Source organism: Echinops telfairi, unplaced genomic scaffold, assembly GCF_000313985.2.
Source record: "Echinops telfairi isolate 266 unplaced genomic scaffold, ASM31398v2 ScPeMD7_7409;HRSCAF=8447, whole genome shotgun sequence".
NCBI classification, from domain to species: domain Eukaryota; kingdom Metazoa; phylum Chordata; class Mammalia; order Afrosoricida; family Tenrecidae; genus Echinops; species Echinops telfairi.
This window is the reverse complement of record NW_022111309.1, coordinates 1,198,787-1,223,232: the sequence shown is the minus strand read 5'-3', so window position 1 is coordinate 1,223,232 and position 24,446 is coordinate 1,198,787. Positions and strand designations below refer to the sequence as shown.

The following is a 24,446-nucleotide window of genomic DNA, read 5'->3' as shown; positions in this document are numbered from 1 at the left end:
CCCCCCCACCCAATTGCCTGTACCTCAATCCATATAGCGTGAGATAAATGGCTTTTCTTCTATACCTACTGTGCTGATTATACTTACCTAAGGAGACTCATGTTGTACTTGATGTGGTTCATGTTATCATCAGTGATTTTTATTGATGTGTGTATGAGCCAGAGTTATCTAATCCATTAGTCTTTCGATGAAAATTTAGGTTGTTTCCAATTCTTTGTGATTGTGAATTGTTCCGCAATAAACATTAGAGCACAGATGACTGGTAATGGTTTATTTCTTACCTTTTCTGGGTATATGCCCAGTAGAGGGATAGCTGGGTCATTTGCTTTTAATAATGCAAGATTGCTTGCCACAAGGCTATACATTTCTACAGTACCACCAGCAGTAGAGGAGAGTTCCTATCTTGCCACAGCCCCTTCAACATTTTTTGCTCTCGGATTTGGGCAATCCTCAAGGGTGTTAGATGGTAGGTATCTCATGCTTGCTTTAATTTGCATTTCTCTAATCGCTAATGATGAGGACCATTTTCTCATATGTTTAATGTCCATTCGATTCTCCTCCCTAGTAGAACTATTCAACTTTTTTGCCAATTTCCTCAGAGGGTTAACTGTCTTCCTCTTGTAGATTTAGTAATAAGCCCTTTGTCTGTTGTGTCAATACTAAAAATCCTTTCCAAATCATTGAGTTCTCTTGTTACCCTCTTGGTGAAGTTTTTCAGTGCACACAGGTTTTATCCTTAGTATAAGGATAAGTTGATTTCAAGTTCACCTGTGTGCATACCAATCCCTATTACAGTTAGTCTATATATTCCCTGGACCAAGGTTTTTAGGTTTGTTCCTTCATTGATGGTCCTGATAGTTTGGGGTTTTACTTCTAGGTCTGTGATCCACTTTGAGTTTGTTCTTTTGCGTGGGGCAAGGTAAGGGTCTTGTTTCATTTTTTACAGGTATATAGATATCCATTGTTTCCAGCACCACTTGTTAAAGAGGGCATCCACCTCCTACTTGATGCTTTTTGAGCCCTTCTCAAAGATCAGTTGTCTATGTGCTGATGGCTTTACTTCTAGGCTTTCTGTTCTTTTCCACTGGTTTGAGTGTCTGTCATTATGCTAGTACACACTGTTCTGACCACTGTGGCTGTATAGTAGGTGTTAAAATCAGGTAAAGCGAGTCCTCCAACTTTGTCCTTCTTGAGGATTTCTCTGCTAATTCTGGGCTTCTTCCTCCTCCATATAAAATAAGTGGTCAGTGTTTTCAGTTCTTTTGCAATTGTTTGGTATTTTAATCGGGATAGCATTAAACTAATATAGTGCTTTGGGTAAGATTGACATGTTTACTATATTGAGTCTTCCGGTTCATGCACATGGAATATTCTTCCATTTGTGGAGGTTGCTCTTGGTTACCTGTAGTAAGATCCTGTAGTTTTCCTTGTATGGGTCTTTTGTTTTTTGGTTAAATATATCACTAGATATTTCAATTTGTTCTTGGATATTGTGAAGGGTACTGCCCTCTTGATCTCTTATGGTCTTGTCCGATGTGTAAAGCAAACCAATAGACTTCTATTTGTTGATCTTGTATCCGGCCGCTCTTCCATATTCCTCTAGTGCTGTCAGTACTGCTGTTGTGGAGCTTTTGGGATTTTCAATGTATAGAATCATGTCGTCTGCAAATAGCAATAGTTTCAACTCCTCTTTGCCTAGTTGGATACCTTTAATGTCCTTCCAATGTCCTCTAGTGTTAGCTGGGACCTCCAGTATAATGTTGAATAGAAGTGGGGACAAGGAACATCCTTATCTGGTCCCCTTTCTCAGTGGGATTGTTTTTGTCTTTTCTCCATTGACTATTATGTTGGCTGTTGGCTTTCCTAAATAGCTTGTATTAACTTGAGGAATTTTCCCATTCTTATCTTCGTGAGTGTCTTAATTAGGAATGGGTGTTGGATGTTGTCAAATGCTTTATCTGTGTCTATTGATATGATCAATGTGATTCATAAACTTTTTTTATTAATGTGGTGAGTAATGTTGATGTACTCTCAGATGTTGAACCATCCCCACATCCCTGGAATGAATCCCACTGGATCATGATGAATGATATGTTTTATATAATTTTGTATTTTTTTGGCAAATATTTTGTTAAGGATTTTTTGCATCTATATTTATTAGAGCTATTTGTATGTAGTTCTCTATTTCTGTGGGATCCTTGCCCTGTTTGGGTATTAACGTTATACTGTCTTCGTAGAATGAGTTTGGGAGTTTGTCATCTCTTTCTATGAGCTGGAATAATTTGTGGAGGATAGGTGTCAACTGTTCCTGAATGCTTGGTAGAATTCTCCTGTGAAGCTGTTTGTTCCAGGAGCTTTTTTTGTTAGTAGTTTCTTGATTGCTGTTATCTATTTCTTCTTTTGCTATGGGTCTGTTGAGGTTCTTGACCTCTATTTGGGATAATCTAGGGAGGGATTTTTTCCCTCCAAGTATTTGTCCATGTCTTCCACATTGATGAATTCATTGGATTAACAACTTTGTGATTATCCTTTTAATCTCATTGGAGTCCGTTATGATTTTCCTTGTTTCAGCCCTCTCCTGGCTTTTGATGTTTGCTCTTTCCTTGGTTAGGCTAGCCAGTGGTCTGTCAATTCTGTTGATTCTTTCAAAGAACCAGATTTTTTGCTGCATTGATTTTTTGGGTATTGTTCTCTTGACTTCCCACTCATTTAACTCTCCCTTGATTTTAAATATTTCTTTCTTTTGCTATTGGGGGTGGGGGTGGAGGTGGTTCTGTTGACTCTATTCTAGTTGCTGGAGGTTTGCCAGTAGCATATCATTCATAAGTCTCTCTTTTTCATATATGCACTTAATGCTATCAAGTTACCTCCAATAACTGCTTTTGTTGTATCCCATGGGTTTGCTACGTTGTATTCTCATTCACATTAGTTTCTAGAATATTCCTATACTCCTCTTAATGTGGGCCAGTACCCACTTGTGTTGCAGAAGATCATTATTCATCCTCCAGTTGTTTGCCCTCGTATTTCTGGTCGTCCTTTTGTTAATCTCCAGCTTTATGGCATGGTGATCCGAGAGGGACGTCTGAGTAATCTCTATGTGTTTGAATTTACTCAAATTTGACGCGTGCCCCAGCATGTGGTCTGTTTCCGAAAATGAGCTACATGCACTTAAAAAATGTGAATTTTTTGCATTTGGGTGGAAAACTATAAATGTCAGGCCCAGTGGCCTAATTGTAGTGTTTAGCTCTGTTGCCTCCTTCCTGAGCTTTCCCCCCAATGATCTATCTTTCTATGACAGCAGTGTATTAAAGTCACCTACTATGATTTTTGAATCTGTGAATTCTTTTTTCATCTTTTGAATCATTATATTGATGAATTACATGGGTTTCTTGGTTGGACCTTATATATTTTTATGCTAACTGGTTCCTGGTCTTCTGATGCTTTGTGCATTGCATAGTGGGCCACCTTGTCTCTTGTTATGGATTGTACCTTGAGTTCAATTTTGTCAGAAATTAGTATTGCAACCCTTGCTTTCTTAAGTTTCTGTTTGCCTAGTATATTTTCTGCCAGCCTTTTATTCTTAGTCTATTTTTGTCTGCAAGTTTAAGATGTGTCTCTTGCAGTCAGTAGATTGATGGGTTATGTTTTCTGTCCCAATCTGCTAGCATTTGTATTTTAATGGATGAGTTGAGGCCATTGACATTCAGAGTTATTACCATGATCTGCGAATTTGTGTTGGGTGTTTTCCTATCTCCCTTGATATCAATGTACTGTTTTTGTGTGTGTGGCTTCATTTTGGCCTTCTTTTCCTTGTGAAACCATCTTACCAGCATGTTGGCTTTTGGATGCAGTTGGACTTTATGGTGGTATCCTGCTTGTGCTACCTGCTTGTCGGTCTTCTGAGCATAGTGAGTCGGCAAGGTATTCCGCAGGATTGAGTGTCTTATGGCATGTTCTTTGAGTTTTTCCTGTCCGGGAAGGCTCTCTCCTCACCATATATCTTAATAAATAGTTTGGCAGGGTAGAGGATTCTTGGGTTGGCATTTTTTTCTTTGAATTTCAGAAGATGTTACTCCACTCTCTCCTCCTCTTCATGGTATCTGCTGATAGATGTGAGCATATGCTTACCTGAGCATCATTGTCTGTGATCTCCTTATTTTCTCTTGCTGTTCTTAAAAATTTCTCTTTTGTCTCAATGTTGGATTATGTAACTGTATGCCTTGCTGAGTTCTTCCTGTGGTTTAGTTTAATTGATGTCCTTTCTGCTTCCTGTATGAAGGTCTGATTCTCATTCATTAAGGTGGGGAAGTTAGCTTCCAGAAAATTCTTCGCTAATTTAGCTGTTGACCTCTTTGTTGTGTCTCGTTCTGGTAAACCAATTATTCAAGTATTGTTCTTCATAATATCTGTCATTGATCTCAGGTTTTCTTCTGCCTCTTTGATTATCTTACCTGACTGTCTTTCTTATTTGTTGAAATCTGCCAGATTGTCCTTAAAATCACTGATACTGTTCTCTGCCTCTTCTAATTCTGTTGTGAGACCCATGATCTTGTGGTTTGCTCTTGTTACCTCATCCGTTTAGCTCATGTATTTCCCTTTGGTGCGTGGACTTCATCCTATCTATCATGGATTTCATCCCCTTCATTGTGGAATTCATCTCCTCTATCATTGTTTCCTTGTTTGCATTGCTGCCCTCTGATCCATGCAGCCTTCTGATGATTTCTTTTTTGTGGCAAATCCATGTCTGATTCATCTATGAGTGTCATTAGCTCCGCTGTTGAGTTTTGTCTTTCTTGTTTTCTTGTTGAGGGTCTTGCGGTATGTTGCTGTTAGCATATCATTTTGGAAGAACTGTGCGGCATGCTTCGGGGAGATGAACACCCCTGAGTACTTTCTCTGTGATATTTGTAAGACTGTTTTTTTTTTGGACTACCTTTGGCCTACTATCGTGGTGGGTCAGACTGCTATGTAGGCAGGGTGCTGCAGTGACTTAGTGGCCGAAGGTGGTGGGGGGCCCAAGAGTTTAGGCTGAAGTTGGTGACTGTAAGTACGCCAGTGGGCCGAATTGGGGCAGTTCTGCAGCGTGGACGAGGGTCTGGTCTGGACGGTCAGGTCACAATATGCAGCCTTTCAAAGACACTCTGTTGAGCCCCAAATTTTGTTGTTAAAAACCCTAGGCTGTGCTCCCGAGATTAGCATTCTACCTACTTTGTTATGTTAATGGATTCTTATGGACAGTGTTCTACAGGCATACATTCACAGTTACACAAAAGACCACAGCCTGATTTTTCCCCCTTTTTATAATGAGCTTTTGGGTACCCTGGTATCATGGCTGTGCTGCACTGTCTCCCAGGGAATGGGGATCAGCTTAGTGAGGTGGGTTTGGGGATGATTGGGTCTGAAATTGCCTCCAGTTGCCCTCCTGTGCCCCTCCTGGCTCTGTTCTATTGGCACTGCCAGTTGTTCTCTGTGGAGATGTGTTCTGTCATGGGTAAATATACCAGCGACTCTTCAATTTCTGCAAATTCTTTTCTAATGGTCTATTGTTACCCACACTGACAGGCATGGAGCTAGGGTGAGGCAGGAAGGGGATGCCCGATGTAGTTACTCTTACTGGTTGGGAAGAGGATTTGCCAAGCCCTAGACTGTAGGCGCAGAGCGGATAGCAGCACAGTAATCTCCAGTGTGAGGTTTTGTGGCTAACTCTCAGAGGCTCTCTGCGAGTTTGGGATTTTGACCACTTTTAGATAGCAGTCTGGGGAAATTACTGCTCACCGCAGGACTAGAGAGCAGGAAGGCGGTGGCAGATGTCATCCTGCTGGACAAGGCAAGAGATTAGCAGAGCCCGCAGGCAGACACAGTGAACTTTGAGCATTTCTGCAAATTCTCAAATCGTTTCATCAGTGAAAATCAGAAGGGGAAGTCTGAACTGGACCTTAGTACACTGACTATTTTTAGCACCCAACCTCCCAGTATTGGCCTTATCTCTTAATTTTCTGGTCTGACAGGCGGAGACCTGGTGGGTGATTGTATCTGGCCAATATCAGCTTTCTTCACCACACTTGCTTATGCATCCATTTTTGTCTTCGGTGATTGTGTTGGGAGGGTGAGCATCACAGAATGCCAGTTTGTAAGAACAAAATGTCCTTGTGTTGAGGGAGGGCTTGAACAGAGACCCAAAATCAGCCCACTTCCTCAGTGTATTGCCATATAAATATATGTACATAAGGCAATACTCTTCTTATGAATTGATATATTTACAAATGTGCATATTTATATTTATACCTCTATCCACAGCTTTGCTTCCTAGATCTTTCCTGTTTTACCTTCCTCCTTCCCCACTATCATGCTTGCCCTTCTTCTACCTCTTAGTAATTTCTCTCAGCTAGATTGCTAAAACTGTAACTGCTTTATAGGAGTAGAAAGCCCTGTCTCCTGCAATGAATTACTAGGTATACATTTTTAATACATGATTATGTAACTTTTATGAATGAAAAAAATTAAGGTACCAATGAAATATACAAGAAGCTATATGCTGTTGGTAGTGCTAATGATAAATGAGCTTAAGCTATATTTTTATGTTATGATTATATGTATTTCATTGACAATTCTTCACTGAAATTTCACTCATAATTTATTACATATTGTTTAGAATTTTCCCCTCACAAAAGACTAAAGCTTATTACCATTAAGCCGATTACAACTCAAAATAATCTGATAGGACAGAGTGGAACTGGGCCTAGCATTTCAGAGACTGTAATTCTTCACAGAAGAAACTGGGGTGTAGTGGTTATGAATTGGTCTGTGATATGCATGATGGGTGGTTCAAAACCACCAGCAACTCTCTGGGAGAAAGACTGGGCTTTCTACTCTTATAAACAATTAAGAGTCTCAGAAAACCAAACCCATAGGAGATCACTATGATTCAGCATTGACAATGGGGATGAGTTTGGTTTGGGTTTGGAATTTGTTACAGATTCTAAGTGTTCCTTGTTTCTACTGGTGGGTATAAACAGCTAACCTTTTAGTTAATAGCCCAGTACTCAAACCACAGTGCCACCAGTTCTCCTTATTTGTCCTCATAATTTCTCCCTGTGTTAGGCTGAATTCTGTACAAAAGCAAAACCAGTAATGCTTATATGGGTATGTATATAAAAAGATTTATATACTTGTAGACTCAGGTCAGCCCATTCTGATTTAAGGTTGTGGGTCAGATGGTAAGCTGCAGAGGCTGATGAACCAGGAAGCAGGAAGACTACAGATACAGAGTCCTGAATTTTGAAAGCACAAGGTTTCTAGGGGCACAATCATCACTTATAAACTATATGAGAGACTTCAGAAAGTTCATAGAAAAATTGCATTATCTTTTCACTAGAAATTTTCAACAACTTTATCATTTCTAGTCTACAGAGCTAAGTAGAATTTATAATTCCCATTGTAAAGAGTTCATAGTCTCAGAAAAAAGGCAACATAGTATTTACACACACTCATTTGTGAAGCAGAGTCTACCAACCAAGCCAAAACCAAAGTAACTCCCATTGAGTCCATTCTGATGCATAGCAACTGTATAGGTTATGGTAGAACTGCCCTTGTGGGTTTTGAAACTGTACATCTTTATAGGAGTAGAAAATTGAAGGGGTTTTTGAACTCTAACGTCGTGATTAGCAGCTTAACATATAGAGCTCCTTTTAGCCTATCAAGGAACACTGGTTTTGGCTTCATCGGGGAGGTAGCATTCAAATGGATTCTTGACTGATAAGGAGCTTGTTAAATAGGCAAAAGAAGAGTATTTGGTTTAAATATTATGTATTTTATGATGTCAAAGAATATTGACAGTACCATGGACCAACAAAAGAACAAACAGACCTTGTTTTGGAAGTTGTAAGGACAGAATGCTCCTTAGATGCGAGAATGGCAAGACACTGTCTCACTGACTTTAACCATGTTATCAGGAGAGACAAGATTTTGGAAAAGGACACGATGCTTAATAAAGTGATAAAGGGCAGTGAAAAAGAGGAAGATCCTTCTTAAGATGGATTGTGAGGATGTCATGGAACCGAGTGGTGTTTTGTTCTACATAGGATCACCACGAGTCAGAACTGACTCGATGGCACTCAATGACAGCATGTTATGATCAAAGTATATAGTGTCTATGTAGTTTAACAGAGAGTAATTTAAATAAAAGCTAAGGTAATTTAAGGGGAGAAGTTCTGAAGCCAGATCCTTAGGTTGATATTCCAAGCTCTGTCTCTTACTATATGTGACCTTGGGCATATTACTTGTCTGTGGTTCAGTATTCCTATTTGTAATGGAAATGATCATTGTAAGTAACTCAAAGAATTACAGTTAGAGTTGAATAATTTAGAAAACTGCCTGACATGTAGGAAAATCTTAGTAAGTATCTTGTTGCTATAACTACCTGGAGAAAAATGCCAAGGTTTTAAATGTATTTGACTAGCTAGAATAGGGGCATGAGTAAACTGAAGGGATATTTTAAGGGTAAAATGATCAGGACTTCAGAATACTTACCAATTTGATATAACCAGAAGTTTCAGCAAAAATGCTATGAGGAATATAAAACCAATTTTGATGTTTATTTAGCACAATTTTATAACTTGTAAATTTAATAGAAGTTCAATTTTATAATTTGTGGGTTTTTTTCCCTTTCTTCCAGAGCATTACAGCTATAGCTGTTGGACTAGAAGGTGTAATAATAAAAGCTGTGTATGATGCATTAAGGTATTGAAGACTTTTTAATTTAAATTAAATACTTGGAATATAAACAAGGAAAAGTGACTGAAAATGGGACGGAAGAAAATACAAATCACACGCATAATGGATGAAAGGAACCGACAGGTAAACGAACATTTAAAGGAATATTTTAAATTTGTATATGCACAAACAAACCAACTAAACTCACTGCCATTGAGTAATGTCAAGTCATATATACGCTATAAGGCAGGATACAGCTGCCTATGAGAGTTTCTGAGACTCTTACTCTTTGATTTTCAAGTGCTGAGCTTGCAGTTTAGCAGCCCAGTGTGTGCCACCAGCATTCATATATAAATTTTACCTTATATCCATAAAGCCAAATGGTTGAAATTTTCTTAAATTTAATTTCAACTCTGAATTTATTTATGTCTAATTTAAAAATTTGAAATTTTAATAATCATGAAATAAATTGTTTTTCATGTGCTTTAATAAAGAAACTTAAATGACAAATCGTATATTAATTATAGACAGCATAGATATACAATGAGAATAAGAATAAATTTACTGTGATATCAACATACCAGCTATCGTGTATATTTATCATAATGTATGTTACCTTTAATACACCTGGCTACTTATTTGGTTGTTGGCCTACTGTGTATTGATCGTTATTTAAATTTAACCTCTATTTTCATAAATAAGTGGAAACTAGAGTTAGCTATAAATAGATGTTCTAGTTCTGGGGTTGGCAAACCATGGCTTATGAGCCATGTGCGAGCTTCGGTATATACAAAGGAGTATCCCCACCAAAGCAGAGAAAAGCTTCCCTGGGCAGAGCTGTGGTAGTATGCATTTTTCCTGCTAGGCGACCATCTAGCAACTTACTCTTAGTGTACCCAGTGTCATCACCTGGGAAGGTATTCTCTGGTCACAGTGAATTTTTTCATAAAAGCAGTTTCATTAGAACCTATTTTGTGTCCTGCTTGGGAAAAATGCCACAGAAACTGTTGTGTGATATTGAACACAGCTTACAAGGGCAGCGGTATGGAATGAACTCAAGTGTACAAGTGGTTTTCTAATTTCAAAAAAGGTGAAATATCAATTGGTGACAAACCTCATTCTGGATGTCCGTCAACTTGCCCAACATACGGAAATGTTGACAAAATTTGTGCATTTGTACTCAAAGACTGACGATGGACCATTGAAAATATGGGGAAGTTACACGGAGTATCTTGGAGCTCTGTTCAGTGAATTTTAATGGACGATTTGGGAGTGCAAAGGGTTGCTGCAAAATTTGTGCGTTGGGTTCTGGCTGATCAGGAAAAAGTGCATTGATGGGAAACGTGCTGTGCTTTGAAAGAACAGCTGTGAAGCAACCCAGACTTTCCCCAAGGTCATTACTGGTGACGGGACGTGGTGCTATTCTTACAACCCTGAAAGCAAACATTAATCAATCAAGCTACCTTGATCCAAAATATGTTCCTGAAGTGAAATCAAAGATCAAGACAATGCTCAAATTTCTTTTTCAAATATGAGGAGGATAGCACATTTGGAGTTCATTCCACCAGGTCAGACTGTTAATCAAGCTTTCTATTTAGAGGTTCTGAAAAGATTACATAACAGTGTGTTACAAAAAATGCCTGATTTGTGGCAGACTGGACTGGTTTTGCTTACCACGACAATGCACCTGCTCACACAGCCATCTCAGTGTGCCAGTTTTGTGGCAAAAATCATCGTGCTTCTCCTGCCCTGTGCACCTGACTCATCTTACCTCACACTGTGCAACTTCTTTTTGTTTCTGCGAATGAAGAGGGACATAAAGAGACAGTATTTGACAGTGCAGAAGAGGTGAAGAAAGAAAAAGATGGAGGTGCTGTCAGACACCCAAAAAGATGAGTTTGAAAAATGTTTCCATGAATGGAATTGCAGATTTGACAAATGTATTATTAAGTGTAATGGAGAGTACTTTGAAAGTGATGTTTGTTTTATTAAAAAAATGCAAATATATAGCTTTTAAAAAATTTCTGATTTTTATTGGGAACCTCCTCAAACATGTGGCTCTGAAGTAAAATAGAAAATGAAAATGAAAATATCATAGTTTCACTTAAAGGATATTATTCAGATAGTGGTGATTTCATTTGTAAAAATATATTTATGGCTCTCGAATAATTTTTAAATTGTGTGAGGGTGAGGATTGGCTCTTCTGTCTCAAAGTTAGCCAACACCTGTTCTAGTTAGTTAAAATTACTGGTTAGCCAGCAATTAATGCGAAATAGTTTTTAGAACTCTTACTATCACAATTATTTAAAAAATATTTACATGTGTATGTCAGCTTTAATTAATAAATGATATTGAATTATCAGGGTTAACCAGCCCTTAACACATCATCACAGGTCCGTTAGGTGCAATTGTACAGCGATAATAACTAAAGATTATAGTACAGTCATAGAGAGCATGAAAGAGAGAAGAGAGATTGAAGTAATGGAGTCAGACACGTTTCGTGGTAGCATGCTCACCTTAGCCCCACTTGGTGGTCCACGTGGAAAGAGAGATCTTCATTGCTAACCAAGGCTTTTATATTCTCTGGGGACGTGCAAGCACCTAATTACAGAAGAAGACATACGTCACAGGAAAGGGTTGTACTATAAGTAATACAGTAATGGAAGGGGGGTGATTTAGGGGTATCCATGTGATAGGAAGAGGAGGGGTTGGGGGTGTACATGTGACAAGATTGGCGGATCCTAGATTCAGGATGGCAACATAACTTTGGATGTCACTGAGCCAGTTTGACCTGTTCTCTGACTCACTATAGAAATCATTATCAGTAGGGTGTAAACCCATCCTGCAGGTACCAAACTGATGGCCACAAGCCATTAGGGAGAAGTAGCCCATTGTCCTTAACAGCAGGGAGTGGGCCCTACCTCTGGTGGGACCAGACAGTAGTCTGACAGCTGACTGCCTTCAGGCAGGTCACTTGACAATCATTTACCACAAGCTGCAAGCAGTGTCCTAAGTGTAACATATATTTGGGGGAGATGATTTGGGAGAAATCTCTCTTGCCCACACTGAATGTAATTTTCATTACCAGTAACAATAACTCTTATAAATGAAGGATAATTGTCATTATGCTAATGTACTAAAAGGCTAGAAGTTGTTTGAGTTAAAAGCAGAGGTTGACAAATGTAGCCCACAGATTGTTGTTTTTTGTTCATCTAATAAACATTAGAACACAGCCATGTCCATTCTTTTAAATATTTCTATGGCTACTTTTACACTACACTAATAAAGTTGAGTACTTGCAACAGAGTCTCTTGAGCTCACAGTACTTGAACATGTACTCTCTGGCTTTTTAATAAAATGTTTGCCAACCTATGATTTTGACTAAATGGAAAAATTATTGCAGATCAAATAATATTCAAGGTATGTAAAGAGGAGAGATGCTTTCTTTGGAAAGTTTATATCGGTGAAGTTTTAAGAGCACATAGCTTATGGAACTGTATCAGGAATAAATAACACATGAACAAGGGTGTATCAGAAAGTTCATGGAAAATGGAATTAAAAGATAATGTAATTTTTCCACAAACTTTTTAAAACCACCTTGTATTTTACAAAGTCTTTGTTCACACAGATATCATTGGAGTTTAAAAACAATTGAGTAGCTGGTGGAGACATTACTGGGAATGATTATTTCTCTTTGTAGAAAAATATCTTAAAATGCCTTGTTTTGAACTCATGTACATTCCTCAACAAAAGTGTAAATTTACTTATGACCCATTATAAAGAAAGTAATAGGGAAAATTGATAAAATAATGAAAAGAATGATTTTTCCCTTTATGCATTATAGAGTTGTCACATGTAGAGGATGCATCTTGGCCTGTTCCATGAACAAATACATTATAAATGTAAAATAGGGCTTGCTAGGGAATAATATGCAAACAGAGAGGAGACTGAGCACTTCAAAAATTCCTGAGCCATCCTCATCCCCTAGAGTCATGGTTAAATTAGGTATAAGTAGGCTGGAACAGGGGGCAGAAATGAGAAGCTGATACCATGGGCTTAAGTGGAGAGCAAATGTTTTGAGAGTGATGAGGTCAATGAATGTACAAATGTGCTTTGCACAATTGATGTATGTATGGATAGTGATAAGAGTGTATGAGCCCCTAATAAAATGATTTTTTAAAGTAGGCTGGCACAGTGTGTAATGGTCAACACCCTAGGTGTTAGTGAGATGAATTGGACTGGTATTGGCCATTTGAATCAGGCAGTCTTTGGTTTCATATAGGGGGAATGACATGATCAAGAGAAATGGTGTTGCATCCTTTGTCAAAAAAGACATTTCAGATCTAACTTGAAGTATAATGCTGTCTGTGATAGGATTATACCCATTTTTACATAAAGGAAATCCAATCTATACACTTATTACTCAAATTTATGCATCAACCACAAAAGCTAGTGTTTCCAAAATTGAAGGATTCAACCAATGACTTCAGACTGATTGATCAAACATGCAGGCAAGACACATGATAATTATTGGTAATTGGTATGCAAAATTTGGGGAAAAAGAAGGAACAGTAGTTGGAAAAAAATACACTGGTACAGATAGGAACTGGAAACACAGGGAATCCAGGGCAGATGATCCTTTCGGACCGGTGCTGTGAGTGGTGATACTGGGAGGGAGGAGAAAGGGTGGGGTGGAAAGGGGGAACCGATTACAAGGATCTACATATAACCTCCTCCCTGGGGGACGGACAACAGAAAAGTGGGTGAAGGGAGATGTCGGACAGGGAAAGATAATGACAAAATAATAATTTATAAATTATCAAGGGTTCATGAGGGGCGGGGAGGGGAAAATTGAGCTGATGCCAGGGGTTTAAGTGGAGAGCAAAAGTTTTGAGAATGATGAGGGCAATGAATGTACAAATGTGCTTTACGCAATTGATGTATGTATGGTGATAAGAGCTGTATGAGTCCCTAATAAAATGATTTTTAAAAATAGCCTTGGTGATAGAAATGAAGCTGGAGATCTTGTGATAGAATTTTGTGAGACCAACAACTCATCATCGCAATACCATTTTTTAGCAGCACAGAAGAAAACTGTACACATGGACTTCTCCAGATAGAATACATAGAAATAAAATTGACTACATTTGTGGGAAGAGATGATGGAGAAGCTCAGTATCAGCAGCCAAAATGAGGAGAGGGGCTGTCTATGGAACAGACCATCATTTGTAAGTTTACTTTGAAGCTGAAGAAAGTTAAAATAGGTTGACGAGAGCAAAAATCTAACCTTGAGTGTAGTCCACCTGAATTTCAGGAACATTTGGAGAATGTTCTTGAAGTTTGATGCATTGAACAATAATGATAAAAGACATGATGAGCTATGTGACACCTAGAACATAATATATGAAGAAAGCAAATGGTCATTTAAAAGAGGAAAGAAAGAAAACATGAAATTACATGTAAGAGGAGACTAAAACTTGCTCTAAATTTTAGAGTAGCTAAAGCAAATGGAAGAAATGATGAATAAAAGGACTGATACTTTGGATCACCTCATATGACTGTGAAAGTTGGATATTTAATAAAGAAGACTAAAGAATGATGTATTTAAACTAGGGTGCTGGTGAAGAATATTGAATACACCATGGACTGTCAAAAGCACAGATTTCTCTTGGAAGAAGTATAGCCAGAATGCTCCTAGAAACAAGCATGGTAAGAATTCATCTCAAATAACCTTGGCTATGTTATCAGATGAGACCAAAACCAAACAGCATTGAGTTGATGCTAACTCACAGCAACCCTATAGAACAGGGTAGAACTGCCCCTTTGAGTTTCTGAGAGTTTAACTATTCATGGGAGTAGAAAGCATCCCAACTCATAACCACCAGGACTCCATCAGAAGAAACCAGTCCTTGGAAAAAGACATTGTGCTTGCTAAAGTAGGTGGCAGGAAGATCTTTGACCAGATGAATTGACACATGGGTGCAAAAATGAGCTCAAGCATACAAACATTTTGGGGAATGCCACAGTACCGGGTGGTACTTTGTTCTGTTGTACATAGAGCACTGTGGATCAGGTGGTACCTGACAACAACAACAAAAAAGCTGGACCTGCCAATGTTGACAGTAAAATTGGGGACCTAAGAGTATAGAATGCCTGTGTGATGAAGCCATTTAGGTTGAGGTAATGACCTTGTTTTAAAAACAATGTAAACTTTATTTCTCAACATAAGCTCCATCAAGTTTAAGATGCTTTTCAAAGTTATGATTCCAGCCATTTAGTACATCCCTTAAAAACAGTTTTCTGGAAATTTCCAAATACTCTCGTGCAAATTTTTTTTACATTATTAACTAAAGCATAATGGGTACCCTTTAAAGATATTTTTAAGATTAGGAAATTAAAAAATCATTAGGAGCAAATCAGGACTGTACATAGTGATTTCCTATCAAAAACTCACAAAATTGCCTGTGTTTGAGGAGAGGAATAAGCAAGAGCATTGTCAAGATGGGGAAGGGCTCTGATAAAGCTTTCCCTGGTGTTTAAAGCTTTGACTACCTTTCTCAAAACTCTCATAATAATTAGATGCAATCACACTGCCTCCCTGAAAGTCAATAAACAATGCCTGGACCACTTCAAAAACTGTTGCCATGACCACTGTTCCTGACTCATCCACTTTGTCTTTGACTAGACCACTTCCACCTCGTGGTAGCTTTTCCTTTGATTGCCATTTTTCTTTAGAATCATACTGGTAAAGCCATATTTCATCTCTTATTACACTTCTTCAAAGAAATTATTCAGGACATTGATTTAATTTGTTTAAAATTTTCATTGAAAGCTTTGCTCTTGTGTGCAGCTGATCTGGACACATTTTTTATACCCAGTTGGCAGAACAGAGGCAGTGTGGGTGCATATGGGCAACAACTTCCACCTGCCACTGTCGTAGCCTTGCATGCAGATCCTGCCCAATCTTCTGCCTGTCTCCAGTACAGAGTGCCCGGGCTCAGATCAGTTACAAAGAACTTCACTGCTTCCAGCCCAGCCACAAACTGCCTCAGAGCAAATGTACAGTTTCATTTGCTTATTTTTTCAATTACTGGGATGCGACCAAGCTTAATTCATGACTTCTTGACCATGGCTTATACCTTTATTTATACAAACACGATCAAAAGTAACATTTTTCTACTATTGAATAAGCATGGATGGGGTTGATAATCACCTCTGGGAATGTCATTGAGACATGTTCAGTGTATTCTTTGGCCCTCTATGCCAGAACCTTTTTTTGCATAATTCCATCATCCCCATCCATTATGTGTGTGCATGACATTTACATGGCCGTGCTTGTGAGAAAATATAATACATGCGGTACCTGAAGAACTATCCTTGACAAATGCAGCTGATTGAAGGAGAAGAGGATATAAAAGCAGAAGTACCATACAGAAAATGGACAGGACAAAGAAGAAATGACATGTTAGAATCTTCTAAGGCAAAAGAATATATTTAAAAAACGACATAAACATACAAAAAAATCCTTTTACTAATGAGATTACACTTTCCTACAATGAAAGGAGGAGGTACTTCTGAACTAAGAACATTTAAAATTTTCCATATTGCCATTTCTGGCAATATGAATAATGGAGATGCAAGCTGTTGTCTGTGCAAGCTATTATAAAGTGGAAAAACAAAAGCAAACATATTTCAAAACAGTTAATTAGAATGATTATTCAAGTACTGAATTTTCTCAAGAACAATAAAATACAGCAAAAACTGCTATACAATATGCTAAGTTGAATTTAACTTTCTTAAGGAAACCTTTGGGTATATGAAGGACAAGCAGATGTAGAATATTGAAATATTAAGAACAGATAAGCTTTTTTTTCTTTTTAAGGCAATAGCAAAAAAGAAGAATGATTGAACCACCAGAAAGCCAAAAAAACATATCAAAACAGACTAATATCACATAAAAACTAAATTAAAAATAGATTCAAATGCAACCTTAACAGGTCAGTGAAGAACATCACTGAGTGAAAATGAAATAAGCCAAGTTTTAAAAGTTCGGTAAATGTGGTTGAAAATTTAATATATGGATAGTTGCAGCGCCCCCCCCCCCAAAAAAAACAAGGAAGTAGTGTAATCAGAAATAATATTTAAAATTATAATTGTAAGAAGCTTCATAGAATCTATATTTTGAAAGGTTCCACATGTAATTGGACCTCCAAAGATCACTTTTAGAGATGTATTCTATTAAAATTTTAGAATTTAAGATTTTTTAAAAAGTCCCCATGACTTTCAAGGATAAAAGGATAAAAACTTAGATATGCAAGAGAATTAGACTTAGCCAAAATCTAAATAACAAATCAACAGTAGAGCAGCACTTTCAAAAACACATCAAGCATGAAACAAAGATTCCATATCCAGCTAAGCAATATTCAATTATTAAGAACATTTAAAAGGCTTTAAGTGTGCAAGAGATCAAGGTATTCTATACATGTGAGTTCTTATTGAGCAGTGATTTTACAACTCAGTGATGACGGGGAAAATCTTAACCACAAAGACTGATAATGAACACCTGAACTATTTGAATATAATTATAAACTTAGAACAGATAAGACAGGATGAGAGGATACTGTATACTATTTATTACGTTATTTACTGAATCTGGAATAACAAAGTAGAAATGCATGTGTAATGTGAGGGGACAGAGATATAGTAGAAAGTAGAATAAGCTCATTGATTGTCATATGAATTGGAATCAACTCAGTGGCAGTGAGTTTGTTGAGAGTTTTGAAAGTATGTTATTAAGAACTGAGAAGCCAGATAGTAAATGTTATACATGAAAATAAGAGATCAGGTACATTTATTAAAAAAAAACCTCTAACGCAAATGTTACATACCTTATACCTTTATACTAAATTGAAAATGCCAATCTTCCTAAATACTAAAAATTTGAAAAAACAAAAGACCAAAGAAACATCACATGGAGAGTAAAAGACCATAGCAAATAAACATTGTGATAAATATTAAATTATAAAACACAATAGGCATTAAATAGTTACTAAGATTTTAATATAACAAAGATAAGTGCATACATTTTCAGTTACTGTAACATATTCATTGAATTAACTCATTAACTTCAATAATTTTTAAAATTATTGTTTTAGTTAACAAGACCTAACTTCAGGCAAAAGGCACACCTTAGATTTAAGTGGATCAGAAAGATTAAAAATAATGGGATGAGAAATTGTGTACCAGGCAGAGGAAAGCAAACACACAAACAAACAAACACAAAAACAACAGTTACAGTTCTGATACAATTCAGAATTCAAGCCAAAAAGCATAACTGTCACTAAGGACACTTTCCCCCTCTTAATTCTTAAAGCTATAATTTACTCAGAATACATAAGAAGTAGGATTATCTGTGGACTAAATTAAGTCTGTCTCAATCTGGAGCTGAAATCTGTCCACCAGTAGTGACCTTGCTGGTATTTGAAATATTGATGGCATAGTTTTCAGCATTAAAGCAACACACAGCCAGCATGATACCACAAACTGACAGACAAGTTGATCTAATGACCTGGATGAGTAAAGCTTTCAGAACCTTCATTTGCTGATGTTCCATGACTCAAAATGAGGAGAAACATGCACACACGCATTAATAATTGGATTATAGAATGTACAAAGAATGAATTAAGAAAATTGGAAGATTTCAAAGATAAAATACATCTAGACATTAGTGAGTCAAAATGGACTGGTATTGGCTATTTTTAATCAGACAATCATATGGTCTAGTAAGCCAGGAATAGTGTCAGATACATCATTAAAAACCCTAAAAAATATCTGCCTTGAAGTTCAACACTGTCATTGATAGGATAATATTCATATTCCTTAAAAGAAGACCCAGTTAATGCATTATTCAAATTTTCACACCAACCATGAATGCCAAAGATGAGGTAATTGAAGATTTTTATCTCTTGCAGTCTGAAATTAATCAAACATACAATCAATATACATTGATGGTTACTGATAATTAGAATGAGTAATGAGTAAGCTGGAGACAATGAAGTAGGTTCAGTAGCTGGAAAATATGGCCTTTTTGATAGAAACTCCATCCTAGACTATATGACAGCATTTTACAAGGTAAATGACCTAATTATTGCTTTTACCTTCTTTTCAACAACATAAAAGCCAACTATTTGTGGACCTCACCAATTGAAATACACAGGAATCAAATTGCAGAAAGAGATGTTAAAGAGTCAGAACAAAGCTATGACCTTACTGCAGAGCAAAGCCTTACTTGCTCATATGCAAATTCCAATAGAAGCTGAAGACAAATAAGTCCATGAGAATGAAATTTAGGTGCATGTATCCCACCTAAAGTTAATGGGTAGATTTGATGCATTGAACACTAATGGTCGATGACCAGTTGAGTTCTAAGATGATATCAAGAACATCATACACGCAGAAAGCAAACAGTCACTGAAAAGACATGAAAAAAAGGAAAGACCCAAATGGATATTAGGAGAGACTGAAATTTTCTCTTGAATGTATAGAATAGTTAAGTGGAACAAACGCAAAGTCAAAGATGAACAGATTTCAAAGGGCTACTAGCTGTTAAAAAATATTTTAATGAAAAACGCAAAGACAGCTAGAAACCTAAAGTGGAACATTTCAGCCAAAAAAAAACAAAAACAAAAACCCTGAAGAAAACAGTCCAGCCGTGAATTACCATATTGAAGGATTCTATGGGCAAAATCTTGAACAACTAAAAACTTGAACTCAGTATCATTGAGTTGATTCCAATTCATAGTGACCCTATAGGGCAGTATAGAACTGCCCCTATAGGTTTCCAAGACTTCCAAATCCTTATTGGAGTAGAAAATCTCATCTTTCTCCCATAGCGTGGTTGGTTGTGTCTACCTGCTGACCTTGTACTTAGCAGCCCAACAAACGAAACCACTATGCCACCAGGACTCCTTTGAACACCTGAGATGAGTTGTAGCCTCTTGATATGGCCTGTGTAGCCAGCTTCTGATATAATGGACTATAATTCTGGACTCTATGCCTGTGACTATAATGTCATTTTAAGGGCATTCGCTACTGGACTGGTGGACAGGATCACTGTTGTTAGGTGCCACTTCCATCCTCACCATTGTCCGAATGTTTGGATCTATTGTTGCAGCCACTGTGTCAAGCCATCTTGTCAAAGCCTTCCTCTTTATCGCTGCCCCTCTACTTTGCCAAGCGTGATAAAGTCCCTTTTCTAGGAACAGGGCTTTCCTGATACCATGTCCAAAGTAGGTGAGATGAAGCCTTCCCATCCTTGCCTCTTTTTCCCAAGACAGATTTTTTTGTTGTTCTTTTTACAGTCTGCAGTACAGTGAACCCTCGTTTATCGCGGTTAATCGGTTCTAGACCCTACCGTGATAAATGAAATTCCGCGAAGTAGGATTCCTTATTTGTAAATCAAATATTTTCATAGAGCATAGAGGACATGAAAAAACACCCTTTAGTCACATTACATTCATATTACCCAATTTATTAAACAAAAAAGGGAAAATACAGTAAAACATTTTGGACGTTACAATTATCATTTCTTATTTATTATATTATTTATTGCATCAAGCGTGTACAGTATGAGCCAATCAGTGGCAGTAATGACAGAGCATGCGCTGTTACGCAAAAACTGCGATAGAGTGAAGCCGTGGAAGTCGAAGCGTGAAGTGGCGAGGGTTCACTGTACTTTCAATATTCTTCACAAGTGCCGTAATTCAAATATATTGATTTTTCTTCCATCTTCTTTCTTCAGTGTCCAACTTTCACATGTACATGAGGCAATGAAAATATGGCTTGGGTCAGGCACACCTTAATCCTCAAGTAACTTCCTTGCTTTAAACACTTTAAAGAGGCCTTGTGCAGCAGATTCACTCAATGCTCTGTGACATTGGATCTCTTGACTGCTGCTTCCATGGGCATTGATTGTGTATCCAAGCTAGGTGAAATCCTTAACAACTTCAGTCTTTTCTCCGGTTAGCCTTTTGATCCAGTTGCGATGCTATTGATTGTCTTTACATTGAGTTGTAATCCATACTAAAGGCCGCAATCCTCGATCTTCATCAGCAAGTGCTTCAAGTCTTTCTCAGTTTCACCAAGCAAGTTTGTGTCATCCGCATATTACAGCTTGAGAATCAGTCTTCCTGCTGTGTGGGTGCCACATTCTTTATGTATTGTAACATAACAGTTTGAGGAAGTATGGTAAGAGGATGCAACCATGACGCATACCTTTCCTGATTTTAAACCATGCAGTATCCCTACATGATTTTTGTTGGCACAACTGCCTCTTGATCCATGTACAAGTTCTGTACAATCCATATACAATGAAGATTTCTGGAGTTCCCATTCTTCTCAAGGCTATCTGTAGTTTGTTATGATCCACAAAATCCTGTTCTTTTGCATATTCAACAAAACACAAGTAAACATCTTTCTGGTATTCTTAGCTTTGATCCAAGATTCATCTGACATAAGCAATGATATCGCTTGTTCCACATCCTCTTCTAAACCTGCCCGATCCTCTGGCAGGTTGTTGTCATAGAGTGCTGCAACCTTTGTTGGATGATCTTCAGAAAAATTTTACTTGTGATGCCAATTATATTGTACTCTGATTTGTGCATTCTGTTGGACAAGATTAAGGTGGGATTAAGACCTGACTTTAGTAGAGGGTGTGAACTAAGTCACACCTTGTTTCCTTGATGGCACCTAGAGGGTATGACACCAAACGTTGTTTTCTTTGGATAAGGTGTATTTGCTGCGACAGTCCTGGTAAGACTGTCAGGTGATGAACTGCTAACCTCAAAGTTGGCATTTCAAATTCATGAGCCACACCCCAGGAGAAAGATGAGGCTGCTTGCTCCCATAAAGGTTTACAACCAGGAAAACCTTATGTAGTGTCACTATGACTTCTGACTATGAGCTGGATTTGATGGTAGTGCATTTAATTTTAGGTTGCTTGTACATACTGGGGAGCCCTGGTGGTGCAGTGGTTAAGCGTTGGACTGTGATCCACATGGTTGGCAGTTCGAAACCATCAGCAACTCAGAGAGACAAAGACTAGGCTTTCTACTTCCGTAAATAATTGCAGTCTTGGAAACCCACCAGGGGATCGCTATGAGTCAGTAGGGACTTGACTCAGCAAGTTGGGAGTATTTTTGGCATATATACTGGAATAATTGGATTTAGATTGATAGGGCAAGAAGGGCAAAGAAATCAATGGTAAAAATGGTGATGGGCAGTAAACCTTGAAGAAAGAAAAGTTATGAATATAATAACAAAGTGGTGAGGTAAACAGATTGGAGAATTTTTTACAGTAAAAGTGCTGGAGAGGTTATAAAAATAGAGCTAGACAGGAGGAAGCCATAGGGAAATTGAGATTTAGGAGATAATTATTGGTATTAAAGGAATGATTGTAGGGAGTGAATGATTGACACGAAGTAGAGTTAAAGATCATTGGGAGCTGGAAAATTAACAAATTGAGAAGCCTAGAATACTGCATTGTTTTTTGTTTTTGTTTTTAATATACAGTAAGATAGAAATAATGCTAGAAAGAAAAGTAGTGGAATGATACTTATCAATGCATGAGCAAGAGTGACCAGGGATTTGCTTGGTGCCAACCACAAGTGGTTCATTCACTCTTAATTAAAAAACAAAAAATTTCAAGGCATGAGCTTCAAAAGATTCATAGATTATAAAGGAAAAGGAAAGAATTAGCACTAGCCCCACACATTTTGATGCCTCAAATGCTAGAACTGCTCTGGGTCTATTTGACCTGCTGATTCCACAAATGGCACGTTTCCCCTATGAGCATATGCCATAGACTCGTCACTCTGTTCATGCATAAAAGTTCAGGATATTTTATTGTAGTCTTAGCTAGACTGAGTTAGAGAAAGTTAATGCTGACTTTATTTAAAGCAGTTTGTGTTGCACTAAATACTTAAGGTCAATTGATCGAATGAAATTTGAACAGTGCAAATTACGTGAACTTGGAATTGTCCCCAAGTCTCATTTCACCTTTATTAGGACCTGAATAGCAGGCAGTTCCAAATTATTATCTTAAAAGGGGGCCAGAAATAAGAGTTACTGTACAACAAGTAAGGAGCCCTGATGGCATAGTGGGTTAGGTGTTTGACTGCTAACCACTGGGTCAGCTAGCCGAGGGCACCAGTTCCTCTGGAGGAGAAAGGTGATAACTGTCTGCTGCCATAAAGATGTACAGCCTCAGAAACTCACAGGAAAAGTTTCACTCTGTCCTGTGAGTTGAAATCAGCTGACTGACCAGTAGTGAGTGGGGCACAATAAATGTGATAGCCACATGTTCTGAAGCCACATGAGTGTAGCGACTCCTTTATGAAAGGTTCAGACACCTTTATTAAAATGGCAATGCTCCGTCTTAGACTCGTTTATTAAAATGAAAATGTTCCAGTCTTGTTATCAGATGGCACAACTTCTCTATCTGTGCACAAAAACACTTAAAAAGAAAAGTTAGAACTTCCTTAAAAAGAAGCTTGGAGTCAACCTCATCTTTAAAACAATTAAAATATTTAACCATTTATTTCTATATATTAAAATGTGTTCTGAAATATTTACTACATAATTTGAAGGAAATATTAGGTCTCCAGAATATTTAAGAAAATTGTTATCGTCTTTCATTTTCAACGCTCTAAATTGTCCTCCATTGTGCACTTTCCATTATATGTGCTCTCTCAATTGTTTCAAAAATTTCCTCTCTTCTCAAGCTGTGTCTGGCTTTGCAGTATCCAACTTGTAGTCTCTGTATATACTGCACAGCCTGCCACACCGTAAAGGAAAGCCCACTGCCATCTAATAGATTCTAACTCGCAGTGACCCTATAAAACAAGGAAGAGCTGACCCTTCAGGTTTCCAACCCTTTAAATATATTAATGGCTTCAGAGTGAATAGTAAGTTCGAACCACAGATTTTATGATGTGTAACCCACTCGCCACCATGAGTCCATATACAGCTTCCCTTGGAAATCCCTTAATACTTAATTCTTTTCCAAACTATTTCATACCTTTTTGTCTTACTCTGTAATTTGTTCTCATTTTTAAAACCAGGATTAAAATTAGTAAAATTTAATAGCTGAAAATATAGTAGAACACCACATCAAAGAAACTAGGGCTGATGTTGTCCGTCTAATGAAATTATCTGAATCAGCACCCAAATAACCAGAGGAGTGGGCCTAACTACCAAGGCGTCAGGAAAAATAAGACTGAGTGGTCTGACTGAAGCAGAAAGGACATTTAGGGGGTTGAAGTATAGGGAATTTAATACCTAAGTTTGAAAACAAAGGGAAAATTGGTCTCCATTTGAGAGCATCTCAGGTAGCAAATTTTAGTTAGAGAAGAGTATTCAAAGAATTTGAGGACCGTAGAATTTTCTGATCCATCCTGTGTAGTGAATTTCAATGGGTGTAATAGAGAAATTTGGGAGGGAAGAGATAAAGTTACATTAATAGATGTACTTAGTTCTTTAGGGAAGCACTGGTTCTCAATCTTCTTAATGCCACGACCCTTTAATACAGTTCCTTATGTGTGGTGACCCCCAACCGTAAAATTATTTTCATTACTACTTCGTAACTAATTTTGCTACCGTTATGAATCTGGTGACGCCTGTGAAAGGGTTGTTCAATCCACAAAGGGGCCGTGACCTACCAGTTGAGAAACGCTGGT

The 24,446-nt window shown here is 37.7% G+C and overlaps 1 protein-coding gene across 5 annotated transcripts in view; it reads left to right on the top strand.

Moving 5' to 3' along the window:
- MEF2A (myocyte enhancer factor 2A) overlaps positions 1-24,446 on the top strand; it is a 110,451-nt gene that overhangs the window by 15,809 nt on the left and 70,196 nt on the right. For all 5 annotated transcript variants that reach the window (XM_004709849.2, XM_030887370.2, XM_004709851.2 and 2 more), the window contains exon 2: positions 8,675-8,856. In XM_004709849.2, coding sequence (XP_004709906.1) covers positions 8,803-8,856 — 54 coding nt within the window. In that variant the 5' untranslated portion in view covers positions 8,675-8,802. The remainder of the gene's footprint in view (positions 1-8,674; positions 8,857-24,446) is intronic.